Below are 20,316 nucleotides of genomic sequence, written 5' to 3'. Positions count from 1 at the left end.
TGCCATTGGTTCTCTATTGTCCAACTCATTGTATCATGTTGTGACACTCTGGCATGGTTCACGGCGACCCTCATTGAACCATTGTCGCAGCCTGCAGTCTGCATCCACTTCCACAATTTGTATCTGAACAGGCAAACATTCCATGGCAGACTGATTGCGAGACTTGCAGTTTCCTAATCATGGGAGACTTATGCACATGTGCACCTGTGTTCAGACATGGTTGCCAACTGATATTTGTAGACACAATATACACCATCCTGTATTACTGACTGTTCATCTTCATCCCTTTTTACCTCTCCATCTTAGTAAATAACCAGTTTTTGAACAGCCTGAAAAATAGAACAAATCTGATATTGAATTAACAAACCCGTGTAAGAAAAGAATCACTGTGCATGCACAACCAGTATACCAAGGCGACACAGCCTGGTATAAGTAACATGCTTTAATTAATGAACATTGCATAAAACAAGGAAACATTACACATGTCTTCTTGTGTGTTTTCAGGACACAAAAGCCAAGTATGACAAAATCTGCAATGAAGCATATGAGCTTGCAAAGAAGGAGACCCACATCAAGTACAAGGATTGGCTGGACTCTCCCTGGTCAGGGTTCTTCGAGGGTAAGGACCCTCTGAAGGTTTCCCCAACAGGAGTGAAGGAAGACACACTGATTCACATAGGAAAGAGGTTCTCTTCTACACCACCAAACGCAGCAGAATTTGTTGTTCACAAGGGTTTGTATTATTTGTATTAAAAATTTTGTTATCATTAGGGCCTGGGACTTTATGTCCTATAAAACTGTAAAATATGTATGAAATTCAGGGTGGCTACTCACTGGGAATTCTGGGAATTCTGCATGAATTATTGGCTCTGGGAATTCTGCATGAATTCTGGTTGAATTTTTCTCCGTAGACGTGAAAAATTGCAACTTTTATTAATCCAAATCTCATTAAATGTATCCATATTTATATGTGCTCTGAGGCAAGTTCACAGTTTAGCTTTTATTTTTATCGAGGAAGAAAAAAAAATCTGCATGGAAAATAAAACAGAATTCTCTCAATCCGTTTGCTTTGTTATGTAATCACAAAATCCAATTTTCATGCAAGAATAAACTAAAAAGTAAGTTAGAATTTTGCATAATTTCCAGGATAATTAGACTCCGTGAACGTGTCGCGTGGCATTTTTGCAGACCACGTGAGGGTTCAAAATGCCAGAATAGTATTGACTGGTATTGGTAGATGAATTCCAACTGATACTTTCCGATAACCGATACATTGGCATCAGTATCGGCTCAGCCCTAAAAGTAATGTTTCATTGTGAAGAATTTGATCACCAGGGTGCATATATGTAGCCACTAATGAACTTGTAAAATAGGCCAGTATTTAGGCAAATGTTGAAAATAGGCACGTGAAAGGCACTATTAAGTATGACACCAAAATAGGCATCAACTGAAAGGTTTGTTAATTTTCTTGTAATTTGCACTTATCAACTTGAATTGTTTGTATTTGATTGCATTTTTCTTATTTTTGTGTTGGTTTTCTGTTACTTTTTGCTAATCGCAGCAATGATGATAAATGGTAGTTCAATGAAATTTTGAATCACTCTCTCATAATAAGATAATGCTTTCTATGGTGTACCCTGGAGAAAGCTAAACTAGCGAAATAAAGGGGGAGTAAGCCAATAATATTTGAAAATAAATTTTTAGGCAAGATTATGCAAATAGGAAGTAAACATTAAAATAGGCATTTATAAGCTCTACTATCAGGCTTGACACATGAAACAAATTAAAAAAACATTTAAGTCTATTGTTTTAATACAAAGGAATTCAAAAGTCAAATAGGCAACTTCTGAGGAGAAGCACAACCATGTTTCAAGAACTAATTCCTAGCATTTAATATCTTGAACTTGGAAGAAGTCATGTGATCTCTGTAATATTTAGCATGTTTTGGTTAAGTGTGCATTTCTGGACTTTGTGTTTAAATTTCAGGTATTGAACGTATTCTGAAGGCCCGCATGGAAATGGTGGAGTCCCGAACTGTCGACTGGGCTCTTGGAGAAGCCATGGCGTTTGGTGCTCTTCTGAAGGAGGGCATCCATGTACGCCTGAGTGGTCAGGACGTGGAGAGAGGCACTTTCAGGTATGTTCAGTGCTTTGTGTTCATCAGGATTTTTTGTTCTGGCCGTAACCTATATTTTTTATAACATGATTGCATAAACTGTAATCATACATTACTGTGTATTCCATTTCAGCCATCGCCACCATGTTCTTCACCATCAGACTGTGGATAAGGCTACGTATCGCCCCCTCTGCTATTTGTACCCTGACCAGGCACCCTACACTGTTTGCAACAGCTCCTTGTCAGAATTTGGTGTACTCGGTAAGCAGAACTATACATTAAATTATGAATTATATTGTGACTTTAATGTTCTTCTTGAACTTTATTCATGATTCACCATTTTTCATTGTTGGCGTTGTTGCTAACCAAGATTATAGGCCACAAAATGTAACTTTTTCATTTCACCCAGAAAATCATCCTTATTTTTACACCAATCACAAAATTTTGGAGTATGAGCATGCAATAATTCTATATCCCCTTTCTCTCTCTCTCTCACTCACTCACTCACACTCTCACTCACTCACACTCTCACTCACTCACACTCTCACTCACTCACACTCTCACTCACTCACACTCTCTCTCACTCACTCACTCACTCACTCTCCCAACCAACCAACCATTGATTATAGGTTTATAGGTATGTACCGTTGAACCTTGATGTTACTTTTTCAGGGAACCAAGCAGAAAAACTTACAATGCAGGGAAATGTAAAATAAGAAAATTTTATAGCATTTTGCTCTGTTGGGACCATGAATATTGAATGTATAATGCGGGAAAATGTAAAATTGAGGAAAGCAAAATCGGGGTTCCACTGTATAGAATAAATAGACAACTAATTTAACATATTTCAGTGGGGAAGACCGTAATGCAGAAGATCCAGTGCAAATATCCCACAGTTCTCATGTTGTAAGTTATAACCCTTTGCGCAAACAGCCAGTGCCTACCTACCGACTGCATGCAACACTCCCACATGTCTCGGCAGAGGTGGGAGATCATCCAATCAGTTATGGAGTGACATGTGGTCAAAACGACGAACCTCCACTTGTAGCTCCCCAATTTTCTCACGATGGTAGGTGGCCACCAGTACCACACACATCTCCGGAGAAAATTTGTTACACTTGCCTCCCAGGAGACTCAAATTTGTGCATGTTCCATAAACCAAGCCTAAAGCCTGACACCCTTGACCGCACAGCCACAGTGCAGGACCATGTATGTAGAGAACAAATTTATGGACACTAAAATCTTTACAATAGTCAGGGAAGTAGGCACTTGAAAAGGCACCAAAATAGTTGCTACTTGGTTGGAGCCTTATAGATTGAATTCTTGTATTGCAATGTTTTTTATTATTTTCTTTGCTTTGGCTAATTGTGATTGTTATAATGAATGCCGATTCGATCAAATTCAGTACAGAGGTTGTGACTGAGTAGACTATTCAAAATGCTCAACTGCCAAGTAAGATTTTTCAAAAATTTAGTAAATATCAGTTTTCAGTTTAACATAAACAAGAGTTTGCCTTCTACAATGTACTGTGGAGAAGGAGCCAAACTAGTGAAAGGAAGCAGAATAAGCAAAACTTATAAATAATAGTCAATTTTAGGTCAAATAATGCAAAATATGCATTATTATAAATGAAGTTGAGTTTTCAGGCTTGAAACAATATGAAATGATTTTAAGAGATCAAAACCCATGTTGATACAAAGTAATACAAAAAGGGAAACAGGCAAAAAACATAGTTATAAACACCTTTGGAAAACATTACATTATCTAGCTAATATTACTGGGACAATATATCAACCAAAACAAGAAAGGATATTGGTGTTAGTGGCAGTTGAACACCAATCTTCAAGGTTTCATCAAGCATCTAATTTTCTTTGTTTTCAGGCTTTGAGCTCGGCTACTCTATGACAAACCCCAATGCTCTCGTCTGCTGGGAAGCACAATTCGGAGACTTTCACAACACCGCTCAGTGCATCATTGACCAGTTCATCTCATCCGGACAGGCCAAGTGGGTTCGTCAGTCGGGACTCGTCATGCTGCTACCACATGGCATGGAGGGCATGGTATGCTCTACCCAGAGATGTGTTGCGGTTTATAACTTCTAGGAATAGATTACTATTTTGTGTATTCAAAAGTTGTTCCTATGTTTTTGGTGTACTTGTCAAAGTTTTCAAATGTACTATAGCTTTTGTCACAGATACACAAAATATCATATTTCATGTTCAAACTTTTTTTGCAAATTAAGTTAATAGTAACTACAAGATTCATGCTGTTGTTACAAGTAGAATATACATGTAAACGAAAGAGTGCATTTACCATAATCTTTTTCAAAATTCTGTTGTTCAAAATGTTGATGTTACTTCACTATCTAACGACCAACATTTGCAGTGAAACAGCAGTGACAGAAGGTATAAAACTTTGGCCGACTACATTTAGAGACGAATATTAACAATTTAAGAAACTTATTTTTTTATTGATAATATCTTCATTGTTAATGCTTAGTTGTGCAAAAGACCCATTATATTCTAGTGTGTTATTATTTTTGAAGAATCTATGTATTGGTCGCACAATCCCTAATCAAAAGGCTCCTGGGGGGAGGCAAGGGCAGGAGGGGTAAAGTTGGCTGGAGTGTGTTGATGATTACACCATTTCAAGTATGGCCGAGGTTGAGAAGGTGTGTAGTTGTACCTCCACTCCTAATCTCCTCCATGGTATAGTGCATTGTTATCATTATTATTGCTATTAATAGAGCTACATATTTATAGTGAATAAGAGTTCAAGATTTCTGTACAAAAACTGGGCATATTTCTGTGTTAAAATTAATATATTCCTAAAGTTGATTTTAAAATTATACTTATTAAACAAAATAAACTTTTCCCTTCTAATAGCGCATTCATGTAGTTGTTATAGTACTAAGTTTATTCCTGTGAAAGAAGTCCATTTTTGTATGTAGTCCACAAAGGAAAATTTTGAATTTTACATACTTTCCAAGATAGATAGACTCTATGGAAGTATCGCAGACTCCAGAAAGTATCTGCCGGTTTTGGTTTCTGATATGGGTACCACTGATATCAACTGAGCCGTACTTTTACCTCCCAAATATTTCTCCTCTATGTTGGGCAATTCATCACTTGAAGTCCGCCCGGCCAAATAATTTACTTGAGGAAATCCAGACTATCCACCTCCAGTTCAAGGGGGGGAAAGCGGTGTTGCTACCAATTGCTACACGCATGATTTTTGTCCAGTCGTAAACGACACCTCCTCCTGTCAACATGCCCCCTTTGCTTGCATTTCATGGAGAAGCAGGGAATCGGAGACCCATTGGCTTAGCAAGCGCTGTGATTGACCTTGTTGGGGGTGCCACGTGATTTGAAAACGACTCGAAAAGAAAAATTTGGCAACGCAGAATATCACCACGGCATCTGGACAAAGCTGATTGGTTCAGTGGTTCATGTGACCCACCCTGGCTTTCGACAGAAAAGATAAAAATAGAATTTCCAAACCCATTCTTTGGCCAGAATCACTGTAGGTACAGTGGATTTTTTTTATAGTCTTGTTAATTTGCAATTCTCGGTGTTAATTGTAATGCGAAACTTATTATTTTAGGGTCCTGAGCACTCAAGTGCTAGGCTGGAGCGATTCTTGCAGATGTCGTCTGATGATCCAGAATATTTCCCACCTGAGAGTGAAGAATTTGCCGTTCGACAGTTGCATGATATCAACTGGATTGTAAGTATAGCTACAACAACTTGTTATTCTAAAATTGTATTGTGATCATCATGCATATGAGGAAACTAACATCTTGTAAGATGTATCCAAAAAAATTCGCAGTATAAATATGTGCACACATGACATAATAACAAAAACACCATTGTTGTATTGTTCAATTAATGCTTTAAATACATTTTCAAATAATGGGATAGATAAATAAAAATTATAATTTGCTGATCCAGAACATAGACAAATAAACTAGTTTTTCACCAAATTTGTACAGTCTGAAATGTTTTGTAACTGCAGTGTGTTTGAAAAGTCCCCATACTCAAAGTTTGAGAATTTTTTGCTTACGAGTGGGGGCTGCATCCCCCGAATTTCAATGAAAAAAACATAAAAATGTGGAGTTTGCCCCCTCTTCTCCAGCTACTTTGGGGAGAAAACTGGAACTTTGGCTTTTTTTTTCTTGTTCAAAGAATGGACCTTCCGTAACAGAATGAAACTTGATTCATGTTTGTGGGTGCAATACAATTTGAATAATAAGGCAAAACATAAAACTCTGTTTTTTTACTCAAAACAGCGAATTTTAGCCAATTTGCATATTATTCATAAAATTGTTATAACTCTGACACTATGGGACCAATCTAGTTCGGATAACTTTTGTTTTGCAGGTAGAACATCAGTGCATGCAACCATGTAAAATTTGGATGCCCCAACCGCAGGGGGGTTACATCCCCCGAATTTCAATGAAAAAATCATAAAAATGTGGAGTTTGCCCCCTCTTCTCCAGATACTTTGGGGAGAAAACCGGAACTTTTGCTTTTTTTTTCGTTCGCACTTGCATCTTGTGTAGCTACTGTGAATCTATTTCTTCCCTGTTGACTCGGCTCTTTGTGGAAATATGTCCAGAAGGAAACGATTGTGCATTAGGGAGATCGATGAGCTGTTATATGATACGGTCTTTCACAGCCACTGCTCAGAAAGATTATGGCGAGGCCTTTCCTAACAGATAAGGGGAGGGAGCCTTTGCAATTGTTTGTTTTGTCTATACTTCTGGATAAACTCACGCTTCTGGCCTCTGGCTATCGTCAAGCTTCATTGCATTTCTAACATAGAGGCGACAGAAAGCTGACACTGCCAAACCTCATCCAATCCCCCCTCTCCTTCCACTTTAGCTGGATCACCAGGTCGAAACACAAAGAAGAATGTGTGCCTTATCAGTGCTAAATCACAGCGTTGGAAGCTTGGAGGAAAACAGCATCGTAAATACCAAGCATTTATTGTCTTGTCAACTGAGGAGCCGAAACACGTGACATATTCCGAGAAAGGGGGCGAGGAATTTTGGAATTTTCGTAAACACGATTGCAAAACATGTTCCCGAACGAACTGTCAGTGTTTCAACCTCAGTATATAAATATAAGTGTGGCAAACCCTTGATAATTGTATCTAAAGCTGTTTGTTGCACATCTGCAATGGCGGCAACAACGGACATATTTTTTTGTTGCATATCTGCAACGGCAGCGGACTAAGGGTTAAAAGTCTTACTGAGAGTCTCATCATAGATTTCCACAGATTTTATGCCTTCGTTCGCAAGAAACTTCATCACCATATACTGTTCCATGCACACACTAACATTGTTTGTCTGCCATAATGATTAATAGTATCTGGACTGCCCTGCGCCATGTGTATCAGTAATAGGACACACTAGCCACTTACTACTGCATGTAGTGCTGCCACGCCAACATACATTGTTATATGTGTAAAATAAAAAGTCCTGGTTTGACTTGAAAACTTCTTGTAAAATGCAGGAAAATGTAAAATTGGGGTTTCACTGTATATAGATATGTGAGGGTGGATCAAATGAAAATGGAACAATGGATATATTGGGTTATATTTATGTATGTGTGTGGCGACAACCCTGTGTAGAGGTAGAACGGGAGGTAAGGAAGGAAACCCCTACTACATAATGGACTCTCCCTAGATAGTTGCACGTGATATGCATACGCGGTCGTGCAGCACTATCGTCTCAGCAGCAATCAAGGCCAAACGGCCCGGCCTCTTGTCCTCTGGAGTGGTTTTGCTGCATGACAACGTAGACAGTGTTGGAACACCCACCATATAACCCTGATGTATCAACATGCGAATTCCATATCTTTGATCCGTTGAAAAAGGTATTGAAGGGTCGGCACTTCCACTCGGACAATGAAGTCATGGACAATATTTGCAACTGGTTCCGATTTCAGCCAAAGGAGTCCTACAAGCAGGGTATTCACCGCTTGGTGAAACAGTGAGACAAGTGCTTGTGTAACTTTGGAGATTACATTTGAAATAAACCTTGTTGATTTCATTCTGTGGCCCCTGTTCTGTTTTCATTTGATCCACCCTAATATATTGTTCTGTTTGTTTTCAGATTGCCAACTGCTCAACTCCCGGAAACTACTTCCATATTCTAAGAAGACAGATTGCTCTCCCGTTCCGCAAGCCGCTCATCATTATGACACCCAAGGCTCTTCTGCGACACCCCGATGCTAAGTCCAGCTTTGATGAGATGGTCGAGGGAACAGAGTTCCAGAGGTACTTTCATAGCTGTCCCCAAGGCTTATATGTGTTCTTTAGAGGTCTCATATTAAGTTAGATGTGAAGGTTGATCAATGGTCATCTATTAGCTAACACAGTCCAGGATTTTTATAATCAGAGTGAAGTGTAGCAGTAGTACAGGGTGTTCACAATACAGGTAGCTTGCAAAATGAAATGATGATCTAGAACAAAGAATATACCACATATACTCCTTCATTCTTATTCAGTCCTGGTCTTAATGGGATGTTCAAAATACTCATGAACTCTGTCGTAGAGTCCAAATATAACAGGACTTATGGGAAATGTGCAATTTTCATTATTTAAACTATACTCCATGGTGCAACAGCCCTCTAAGGATACTTTGTCAATATTCTGTGACAAAACTTAATTTTATATTTAAAATTATTACAGTTATTCCATATTAGAACCTATGAATATTTTTAAGCCAAATTCTGTTGGCTTAATTATATATTTTTCATAATACCTAGGATATTTGAACTCTGTGAATATATGGGTTGGCATTTTATATATTCAGCAGAATACCCAGCATCTGGAAAATTCTTGATTGCCTGTCACTGACTAAATTTGGACCAAGACTTTTCTATCATTGGCTCAACTGTTTGAACGCATGCATGCATTGTTCAAGTGTGATTGATTAGTGGTTGTCCATTTCAGTTGAATGTGTACTCATTAGAATCATTGACGTTAATAAACCTTAATTTACCTGGTGCTTTCATTGCAGAGTGATTCCTGATGCAGGCCCCGCCAGCCAGAACCCCAGCAGTGTCCAGAAGATCATCTTCTGCTCCGGGAAACTGTATTACGAATTGTCCAAGACTAGGAAGGAGAGAGGGCTAGAAAGCTCCGTAGCAATTGCTCGAGTTGAACAGGTGAGTTCAACATATTATACTAATGCTTTTTCCATTGGTCACATAAAATAAAGGGTGTTCAATAATTATTGGTTGATTTTGTAAGACTATATTTTCACCAGTAATGCACAGAAATTATAATACTACCACCATTTGAAAGAGGAATATTTGAAGTTTTACACAGACCTGAAATGTATTTAATCTGTGCCCAGTGTGTGGCAGGGCATATGTCCAGACGGTACTCCCATTCTTGACAAACCTTCTCAAGCATGTTTTGTGTTACGTCTCCGGTGGCGGTGTTGATGCACCTTCGCTTCTGACTGTGTCTGTGGAAGTTGAGGAACGTAAACATTGTCTTTGATGAAACCCCACGGGAAGAAATTGAACCCTGTGAGGTCCGTCGACCGTGGAAACTGCCATCACACACAACATGCTTGAGAAGCATTATATCTAAAAATATCTGTTTGACGGTTACGCAAAGATAGATAATTCCTTCTAATGAGTTCACAGTTTAATTTCCGCAACGCAGAAAAAATTAAACTTGAACTCATTAGAATGAATTATGCTTGAGAAGGTTTAGCGAGAATGGGAGTACCATCTGCCCTGCAACACATTGCATATACATCGAACTCATTTAAGGTCTGTGTATTATTGGTGAAAATATAATCTTACGAAATCAGCCAATAATTTATGAACACAGTTTATCATCCTAGAACCCCAAAATTCTTAAAGTTCTTACCGATTATGCATATTATTACATTCATCATGGTGAAAATTGCTGTGTGGGGAATGCTTTCTTAAGTTTGCTTGAGTTTGCATGTTTAACATGGTGGCAAGTAGATATCTGGGGAGATAGTTTGTTATGCTATGTTGTTTGCATACCTTGACACCCCCTTCACTTCTAGCATGGTTTGATAGTAATGATAATGCCTCCATTCAGAAGATAATTTTAAGTATTTCACTTTTTCTGTTGTATATAAATGTATCATGTTACTAGAGTTATCATTTGTTTCAGATATCTCCATTCCCATTTGATTTGGTTAAGAGCGAGTGCAACAAGTATCCAAATGCCGTGCTAGCATGGGCGCAAGAAGAGCACAAGAACCAGGGTGCTTGGAATTACGTGCAACCTCGATTCGAAACTGCTCTGAACAACACTCGTCCTATTGCGTAAGTACTGAGTTACAATACATGTGCTATGTAATTGCTTCTTTGTAGTAATGTCATTATATGTTGTGTGTAACCACAGAATTTTGTGCCTTCGATGCATATGTTTCAGCTTTGGTTTTCAACAGCATGTGTGTACTAGCCGAGAGCCTGCACAGTCTGTTCCTGATGATAACCCACACAGACTGCCTAATGTAACCTGAGTCAGGCAGTCATGTTCAGATTCCTTACTTTGAATTGTTGATTCTATGCTTTGCTTATTATTGCACTATTTGTTTTAAAAACTGAAAAGTAGTACTTAGATATTCCAAGCAAATTGTGTTTGTTAGGGCTGGGCCATTACAGAAACTGTTCATTTCCAGTTTAGTTACTGATGGATGATAAATCATGTATCATGCGTCTGCAAAATGATCATTATGAAATTTTTACTAAAATGGATTCAAGTAGTAACATTAGGGATGGGACCAATTAATCGGTACTCTATCGGTATCGGCCGATATAGGCATATCGGTGTATCGGTTTATCAGTAAAATTACCAATTATTTTACCGATCCGATATATCGAGAAATATCTGATAATTTAGTGCAAAATTCTGCCATTTTGTTGTAATTTTTATGGATAATATCCATGCCCTAATTTCTAAAAAAGTAAATTTCTTTTTCACGGCAGTCACCTCAAAACACACATTTATTAAGGAGGTCAATGAACCTTTCAGGTTCTTCAAGGACCATTTCTAATTTTATATCGGATCAGTAGAATATCGGTTATCGGTATCGGTAAATTTTATATCGGTACTTTATCGGTATCGGCCAAAATTTCATATCGGCCCATCCCTAAGTAACATAAAGTTTTCTTATATTGTTAACCAACGTTCTATCGATGCAATAAAAAAATATCAAATGCCACATGCTAAACATTAATGGTTCATTTACTACTTTAATTAATGTACGTGTACAGGTGAGTGTAATAGTTTTTGCCTTTAGAAAAAGAATATGCATTTTGGGAAATGATATCTGCAATGCCTTAATATTAATATGAAGATAACAAAATATGAGAATTTTTCATTAAATTATATGGTATTTATGGAAATGTTGGATTGGTAAAATTTTCTGATACCCTGATATGCCTATCAGCTCATGCTGATTGGTTGATTTCTCTCCTATCAACAATTATTGAAGATAGTATAATGGTCATTTCATATTTCATACTGAATTACATTCCGCTTCTTTCTTTTCTTTTAACTGCATTTCTGGCATTTTGCATGCTGTTTTCTACCTTAGGTATTGTCTTGTTATGTGTATTTCCATGTGTGATGCGATTAACCCTTGGTTAAATGTTTAAGGAATTTATAATACAGCTTAGAGTACTGTGCGAGACCACTTTCGCTCTCTCGTAATCATTTGAATCTCTCTCTACAAATCAAATATCATTTTAATGTGACAGTATTTACATGTAAAATATTCATCCTGGTAGTTTCAGCCCATAATCATCTATTTCATTTTCATATATCACTGTATTTTTGAACATTGAGATGATCACCATGTTCAGTTTCCATGTGAACTATTGGGTGCTCAAGCAAAAAGTCCTCACTGCCGCACTAATGCAGATAATATAATTTGTGGGACAATTTGAAACAAATTGCTTTATCATCACCATTAAGGTAAATTTATTTATTAGAGTGGGTTATTTGTAGGGGTGGAACAGATTAATGGGTACTCTATCAGTATTAGCCAATATAGGCATATCTGTGTATTGGAATTATTTTATCGATCCAATGTCTTTTATTTACTCAACATTGTTATAATTTTTATGGATAATCTCCGTGCCTTATTTTTTTTTTAAGTCAATCTCTAAATGTGCAACTTCTTTTGCACTGAAGTTGCCTGAAAACAAGAAGGTCAATGAACCATTCAGGTTCTTCAGAACCATTTGGAATTTTATATCAGATTGGTAGAATATCGGTACTTTTTATATTGGTACTTTATCGGTATCTGCCAAAATTTCATATCGGTCCATTCCTACTTTTTTTGTGATTATTGTTATCTTTGTGTTAGTCTTTCTTCTGCGTTGTCTCTCTCTGTGTACAGCTTCAGCTTTTATACTTGATGCAAAAGATTTGAATGTTGTGTTACAATATTTTTCATGTACTGTTCTTCCTTCTCAGTTATACATGGGCATCCTGAAGGGGGGGCAAGGGGGGACCATGCCCCCCCCCCCCCCCCCGAAAAATGAAAGTCAACCTAAAATTATATATTTCACACATATAATTTCATTTCAGTCACAATAATATGTGTGAATTATTGCATGAATATGATAAATTCAAATTTAAGCAATGTTGTTTAGAGAAAACAATACTATTATTGGGGAAAATGTGCCTTGTTTGCCCTCTCCTGGAAAAAAATACCTTCCTTGCCCCTCCCTAGAAAAAATCCTGTGGATGTCCATGGACTTATAGCATTATTACTTACGCAGATGGATAGATGTGTATTGTGTTTCCTTTAGGACATTTCACAGTCCATGTATTATTACTAGTGGATATCAATATATTGGCATTGGAGAGTATTAGAATTTAATCACCAATACTGGCTGATACTTTCCAAAGTCCTGATGTTTTGTGAAGTCCCCAAAATTACATTTTTGTGGAGTCTGAATAACTGCATAATGTTCTGTAATTTTTGCAACGACATCGTGGAGAGAAATTGCTTCTGTGATTAAATAAATATGTCATGTGAAATTATGAATATTTGAAAGGAAAAGTCGGGTAATGAAGTACTAGGAATTGTAGTTTTCTTGGCGACTTGATTTGAACAATTGTTCTCGGGTTACCAAACATGCTAAATCTGCATTAAAAGCACGGCCATGAAAATAGGCAGCTGGGCAGTATTGCACTGGTGCCACATATGGGAAAGGCAAAGTGAGAGAGGGACAAAAGTCGCTGGTTTCCACATACTGTGTGGCATTGTCAACTGGACTGCGTTTCATAGTTCGAGCATCAGACCGACCTATCTCCGAGACACTTTTGTGTCGTCCCTGATCTTTCGAGCAAATACTATCAGTTTGTATCACATGGATTACAAAGACCAACTCTATAACTCTACAACAAGATCTTTCATTCTCTTAAACCTCCTAACACACGGTGTTGTGCTCGGACGTGGCAACAGCGCTAACTTCTACCACCCTCCTAATTCCATGCCCGTGTGTTTAGAGTCAAACATTTCAGGTGCATATGTGGCCTATCTAAAAAGTATCTGACTTTATGCCGGTAAAAGGAAGACACTTTCCTGGTATGGTGCTAATCCCTTCAAAGTAACCTCCTTGGAATTTCACATGCTTAGCTCAACGAGCCTGCTATTGCTGGGTGCACTCCTGGAATCCCTCTTTTGGAATGTGTCTCAACTCCGCCGGCACGCTACACATAATATCCTCTGGGCTGTCAAAACAGGAGCTTTTCAGTGGAGATTTTAGCTTCGGGAACAACCAGAAGTCACATGGAGCCATGTCGATCATCATCATCTCCAGTTATCAGGGTATTGAGAAACTCTGCATCCCTATTGACAGTCTCCAGCATGTTTTGTGCGACGTCACTTCGACGTTCTTGCTGTTCCTTCGAAAGCTGCTGGGGCGCAAGTTTTGCTGCTACCTTGTGCATGCCTAAATCCTCCCTTAAAATTGAATGCACCGTATCTTTGCTAATACCAATGTCATCAGCAATTACCCTGACTGTCAAATGACGATCTTGCATTATCAAGGACCTCACTTTTTCAACGTTTTCTGCATCCAGCTTGTTGATGGCCTCCCAGAACACTGATCACTCTCCGCGGAAGTGTGGCCATTATTGAAGTGGTTGTACCAGTCCTTTATTTGGTTAACTCCCATGGCATCATCGTCAAATGCCTGTTGAGTCTTGCGAATTGTTTCCCTTTGCGTATCTCCAAGCTTCTGGCAAAACTACTGCTCCATGCGTTCCGTCATCCTAACGAACAAGGAAATGCAACATTACACAGAAACACTACCTCACTAGACAGCTGCCTCTCATCAACAAATGGGCCCAACACACCCAGCAACATGCATGCACCTGCATGAAGGTTCCCTTGACCTCTGTGCAGAGTGTAGCCTACCATAGATATTTTCCGCGGGAAAAGAAAAGTTCGTACACTTTTTAGACAGGCCACGTACATTGCTCTCATCACCAGGGAATGTTCAATAGAGACCCAAGGGTGAGGTTAAATAAGTGTGGATTAAGAGGTGGAGCTTAGTCCTTTCCTGTCTTGTGATTAGTTCACTCTGGATCTCGGTGTTCTATTGGTGGATGCTGTGCTTTTATGGAGAAGTGTTCCAGGCGAGACTCAGCTTAAGTTCCACGTCCCTGTTATACGTGTTTTCTTGGGCAATGACTATGGGTCTAAAATCCACTTCTCCATAAAAGCAGGACATTTGCCAGTAGAACACCGGGATCCAGAGACTAAGCTCTACCTCCTAATACACACACATTTAAACCTTTGTCATTGGTATTGCTGCAATGCAGTATTGGCAAAGCCCTAATCCATATACAGTATTTTTGTTCAACATGTTTGGTTTTATAAGATGAGCGATTGATATACATTTGAAATGAAAAGGTAAAGAGCAGTTCATTGAATTCTCATCTATGTGCTACATAACTTCTTTTAGCTGGATGCATTTTGACTAACGCTTCTTGCCAGAATGATGCCACTTGAATGCAACAAGTTTTTGAACTCTTCATGGTAGCCATTTGTGGTATCAGTTTTGTCATAGTTGCTTCATTTTTATTTCTTCCAATTTTTTTTCTTTAGCTTTGGAAATTAGAGGACAAGGCATCAATTCAAAACGTTACTTGTGAATTTTGGGGATTGCAATAGTTGGTGTGAGCTAGTGCATTGTGTGGATTGAAAAAGCACTTATTCCTGACCCAGTGTGGTGGTTTCACTGTGAATTCATTGTCTAAATGTTGTAATGAGCTACATAATACTCACTTGTGATAGTTTTACCCTTTTCAAAGTACTCAAGGAAAATTATTCCCTACTCATCCCAAAATAATCACCGCCTTGCCAGTTGCTAGAATTGACTTTACTATTTTACTTGTCAAGAATTGCTGCATTTCTGACACCACTTGGTTTCAGGTATCTGTAACCGTCAGCATCAGCATTCATTTTATGTGATATGAATGCACCATTAATTACCAGTCTTAGTTTAAATGTTATATCGATATTCCTAGTAAAAACTAACACCATAAATGTGAAAAACCTAACTGCTGCTTTGAAATGGCATTTTGTAAACACTTGTTCCAGTCGGATATTTCCCCTGGTGGTATTGTGGTTCAATATTTTTCTGTGCATTGGCATTGTATTTCAGCATTCATGTGTATATTTTAACAACATTCTTTCTTCTGCATCTTTCTCACACACTCCTTTCAACACTCAGCGGATATTGTAGAATTTACATATCTTTCAAATTGTTGATCACCATCTTTGATTCTACATATAATTAATACCGCACTTTACATCCTTGCAGTCGGCTACATGCAAAATCTGTAAAGAAACGAGGATTATTTTCCACAATTTTCTCATCTTCTAAAGAAGAGAAGGAGGAAACGACAAGCCACATTCCAACAACCCAACCCAGATTTATTAGGTGAGGGGTGAATGATTTTTTTGTGGTTCGTTCATAACCATATAGATTGTAACGGAATTGCAAAGAGATATTTCAAAATTTCACTGTATATCCAAAGAAATGCTCTCTTGTCATTTGCATTGTTTCGATTTGAATATGTGTTTATCGTTTTCAAAGCAGTCTAGGTCAGGGAGTCGTAACGTACCCAATTTGCGTTACACGGTACGTTCCATTTTGTAGGAGGAAAAGTATGGTTCCACTGCTGGTACCCATGTAACGTAACGAAATGCAATATGTTATAGACTGACGTTACAAGGAACGTAACAAAATGTATTGTGGTAGATATTAACGTTATAAAGGAACGGAACGAAATGAGCACATTGGAACATAACGTAATATGCAATATGGTATATACTACCGTTACAAGTTACAAGGAACGTAGTAACGAAATGCAATATGGTATATACTAGCGTTACAAAAAAACGTAACGAAATGCAACATGGTAGTAAATAACGGTATACATAGGAACGTAATGAATGCAATCCTCCGTAACGGAATGAAGTGAAAGGCAATATGGTTAATTAACGTTACATAGGAATGTAACAAAATGTAAACCACTGTAGCGGAACGGAACAAAATGCAGTTGGGTACATACCATCTACATAAGGAACGTAAATAAATTCAGTATGGTAGATGTTAACGTTACAAGGAAAGAACAATTCACAAATGTTAGCTAGTAACGTTATAGGCGCGTGACGAATATAATCTATTTAACATCACGGAAGAAAAAGGAATAGCCAAAATCTCTTACCTTTCATTGGAACATTGCGAAAAATAACTCAGTATATCGTATGGGATTAATGTGAAATAGCCGTGAAAAATATGGTTGTTTGTAAAAAAATGAATTTCAACCAGGGTTGTTAAAGGGTCAGGAATTTTAAATCAATTCAATTCCGGTTCAGCAGGGAATATTAGCAAGCATAAATGGATCTGGACCGTAAAGAGCCTTTTTATGTATTTCAGATCGTTCCAGGGACCTTTTCTCCTGATCAATTGAAATACGGCAAAGGGACCTTCTTTCCGGATCAATTAAAAGACGGTCTAAGTTCCATATTGAAATGAAAGAATACGCAACTTGGACCGAATTTAAACTGTGCGATAAAAAAGTTTCCAGTCTTGTTGCGGAACCCAATAGAACCCATTAGAATTTATGGGTTCGTGGACGTTTAACAACCCTGATTTGATATTAAATTACATTTTTGGCTCGAAACTGAATAAAGCTTCCAACTAGTGTAGAAAGGAGTAGCAATAGGCGTGCGCACGGGGTGCAAGGGGAGGGGTAAAATGCCCCCCTCGTCATGGACATCAGAGAAATATGCCATATGCAATTGCATATTAACCCGATAATAGTGTTGCCCCCTCAAGAAACACCACTTGAATTCGAAATTATCGCATTCCTGCATCCCCATTATAATAATTAATGTAAATTAGTATGACAAATCAAATTATACGTGTGAAATATATACTTTTAGCTGACATTCGTTTTCTAAAGGGGAGAGGTGGCCATCCTCGCCCCCCTTCCAGATTTCCATGCCCTTATAATATTATACTTTATTCCAGAAATTTAGGGTAGAGGAATCATATCGCCGGTTATTAAACGATATTATGCTCTTGAAGAAAATGAAGTATTTTGAAGCCGATGAAAGTTCACAAAGGAACAACGGCGGAAGAAGGTGTTGTGGCACAACCACAGGGGGCAGGGTAGATTAGCCCTCAAACTTGTACAGAAATCAATTCTAGGAGGTAAGGAAGGCAAACATTGGACTATAGAAAGAAAGGTTGCAGAATCTAAGAGTAGCAAGACAAAAGGATACTCAAGATGGATTTAGTTTTCACGTCTTTCGTGCACTATTTCTTCCAGACGGCAAGAGCACCTGCAAGGGGGCACAGAGGGGCAATTGCCCCCTCTCGATTTCTATCTTTATACCAATTTTAAAAAAAGTTATATAAACTTGGACAGTTGCTGCTGATTACGGTGTAAGTTTTGTCCGTGTAAGGTAATAAATAGATTTATTATTAATTTTTGAAGCCGCACCGTTCATTTATAAACACACTGTATATGAGTCATTGTGAATTCGAGTCAATTTAAACATTTTGCGTTGTTGCGAGATTATCTATTAGGATACAATTTGGACATAAACAATCTAAGTAGAAAAAGTGCATCTTGTATATCAAAATTGCCATGTCCATCTGATCTCCGAAAGTAGTGTTTAGCACGTCATTTTTCAAGTATATGATTGATTGATTTGGTGTTTTGAGTCCACTTTATGCACAGTAAGGCCAATCGGGACTGAACCTTCAGTTTGAAGTGGAATCCGAACCACTTGTGCCTCCACCGGGTATCGAACCCGGGACCCCTTGATTACTAGGCGACGACGCAACCACTGCGCCATCGGGGAGGCCATTTCAAGTATAGTCCATGATTGTATCTAGTATATGAATGAGATTTGTCCCTCCTCTCAAACAATTCGTGGCTTGTCCCCACCGAACGAAGTGTGTCACTTATAAATTAAGTTTCCGAAAGCAGGCATTATGCATGAACAGAACAAAAAATACTCCTGAGAAATTACAAACATTATAAGCCAGTTCGTGACCGGGAGTTATTGACGGTCTCCCCCCCCCCCCAACCTATCCACTTTAGGTCCCGGGTTCGAGTCCTGGTCTGTAAATATCTTTTTTAGGTGTCTCTTCATCAATTTCATCTATTTATCATCCATCTTCATAGTTTCGATTAATTATAAAAGTGACAAAAGCAAAGCAAAATAAGAACAAATAAAAATAATTGCAAAATGACTACAATGTCAGAACTACATTTGAAAAATAAAATGCGAGCAGAAGATTCATTTTCAAACAGGTATTTGGGTAGAATTGTGTAGACAGACAGCATGCTCCCGAAAGTTGCCAATCCACGTGTAGCATGACCTTCGATACTGGGGTTGCGCTTTTTCAGGAAAGTTTTCTCGACCCTCCTCAGGCGTCTTATCAAGAATGCCTCAGTGTTCGTAGCATTGCCAACTTATTTTCCGTCGGAAAAAGTATTTTTCCTCCTATTTAATCTGCGGTTGGCTCTACAATACATACAACAACTGAATTACGGCGAAGTAGGTTAGAAACCCTGCGTGCTCAACAGCAGCTTCGATAAGGCACCTGATTGTTTCGAGCTGAACCAGGAAATGGGCGATCTTTATTCCCCAAGGCCATTCCGTAAAACTAATGCCACAAGAAGTTTTCTGTGTGGATTTGAGAGCATGAAATTGTAGGCTGATGATAGTACTAGAAGACGTCAAGTGGATTTTTTTTCTGTTTCGTTATGTTATATAGCTTTTCCTACCTATATAGTTTGAATAACTAATCAATCATTTGATGAGTAGACAAACACGAAGAAGCCGATCCCGTGGCAAATTAGTTAGCGTAATACACTGCGAAGTCTAATGTCGGATTAGAAAATATGGATGGGTCATTTGTCTTTATACCACTTCCATCACCTATCACATCCTTTATCATCGCGATTAACCGAAAGTGGTAGACGCGAAATAAAAATAGAACCTTTGCATGAATGTCCGAAAAAAAGGCAAGGGCACGAACCACCTGGAAAAGGAAAGTCAACCAAAAATTATATATATCGCGCAATTGCATTTTAGCTATAATAATATATGTTAATTATTGCATGAACATGCTTGAGGGGAGGGTGGGGGAACACAATTTTTATCCCGAAATTTTGGAATTTTGAGAGTTAGCCCCCTCCCCCTCGCCACATATTTGCAAAAATTTCATATAGTCTGAATCTCTGGTTCATTCCGCGTACAACGGTATATCACTCATCTCTCTAGGACAATTAGCTTCCGATCTACACTTATTTAATTGAAACTCTGCATTTTGCTCAAAATCGGCTCGGTACCCAGAGGCTTACTTGTGAAAAAGGTCTTGGGCGTCAAAAGGTTAAAACAAGACAAACTTTCATTCTAACCTCAGTCAATTGTGGGAGCTGCTTAGAAGTAGTAGTGTTGCTGGTATGGTGGACTTCGGTTCTTACTTTTGCTTTTAACAGATAGATACATTTTGAATAATAGTGAAATCAAAGTAATCGATTATTCTACCGAATGACAAAGTTATAATGGAATTGTGTTATCTCCATTACAGAACAACTACCTAATCTCATTCAATTCCAGTGTTCTATCTGGTAGATAGATA

At 38.3% G+C, this 20,316-nt stretch overlaps 1 protein-coding gene across 6 annotated transcripts in view; it reads left to right on the top strand.

Moving 5' to 3' along the window:
* The window catches only part of Ogdh (oxoglutarate dehydrogenase Nc73EF), a 134,285-nt gene that overhangs the window by 99,032 nt on the left and 14,937 nt on the right, over nucleotides 1-20,316 (top strand). For 5 of the 6 annotated variants that reach the window (XM_083134424.1, XM_083134421.1, XM_083134423.1 and 2 more), the window contains 9 exons: nucleotides 505-733; nucleotides 1,987-2,137; nucleotides 2,250-2,377; nucleotides 3,998-4,176; nucleotides 5,720-5,842; nucleotides 8,235-8,398; nucleotides 9,144-9,291; nucleotides 10,286-10,440; nucleotides 15,967-16,086. In XM_083134424.1, the coding sequence (XP_082990550.1) occupies nucleotides 505-733; nucleotides 1,987-2,137; nucleotides 2,250-2,377; nucleotides 3,998-4,176; nucleotides 5,720-5,842; nucleotides 8,235-8,398; nucleotides 9,144-9,291; nucleotides 10,286-10,440; nucleotides 15,967-16,086 (1,397 nt within the window). The remainder of the gene's footprint in view (nucleotides 1-504; nucleotides 734-1,986; nucleotides 2,138-2,249; nucleotides 2,378-3,997; nucleotides 4,177-5,719; nucleotides 5,843-8,234; nucleotides 8,399-9,143; nucleotides 9,292-10,285; nucleotides 10,441-15,966; nucleotides 16,087-20,316) is intronic. The other variant, XM_083134425.1, reaches the window with a different exon arrangement.

Source organism: Lepisma saccharinum, chromosome 13 (assembly GCF_977018435.1).
Source record: "Lepisma saccharinum chromosome 13, izLepSacc3.1, whole genome shotgun sequence".
NCBI lineage: Eukaryota > Metazoa > Arthropoda > Insecta > Zygentoma > Lepismatidae > Lepisma > Lepisma saccharinum.
Note: the sequence above shows the minus strand (reverse complement) of the source record. Positions and strands in the feature narration are given on the sequence as shown.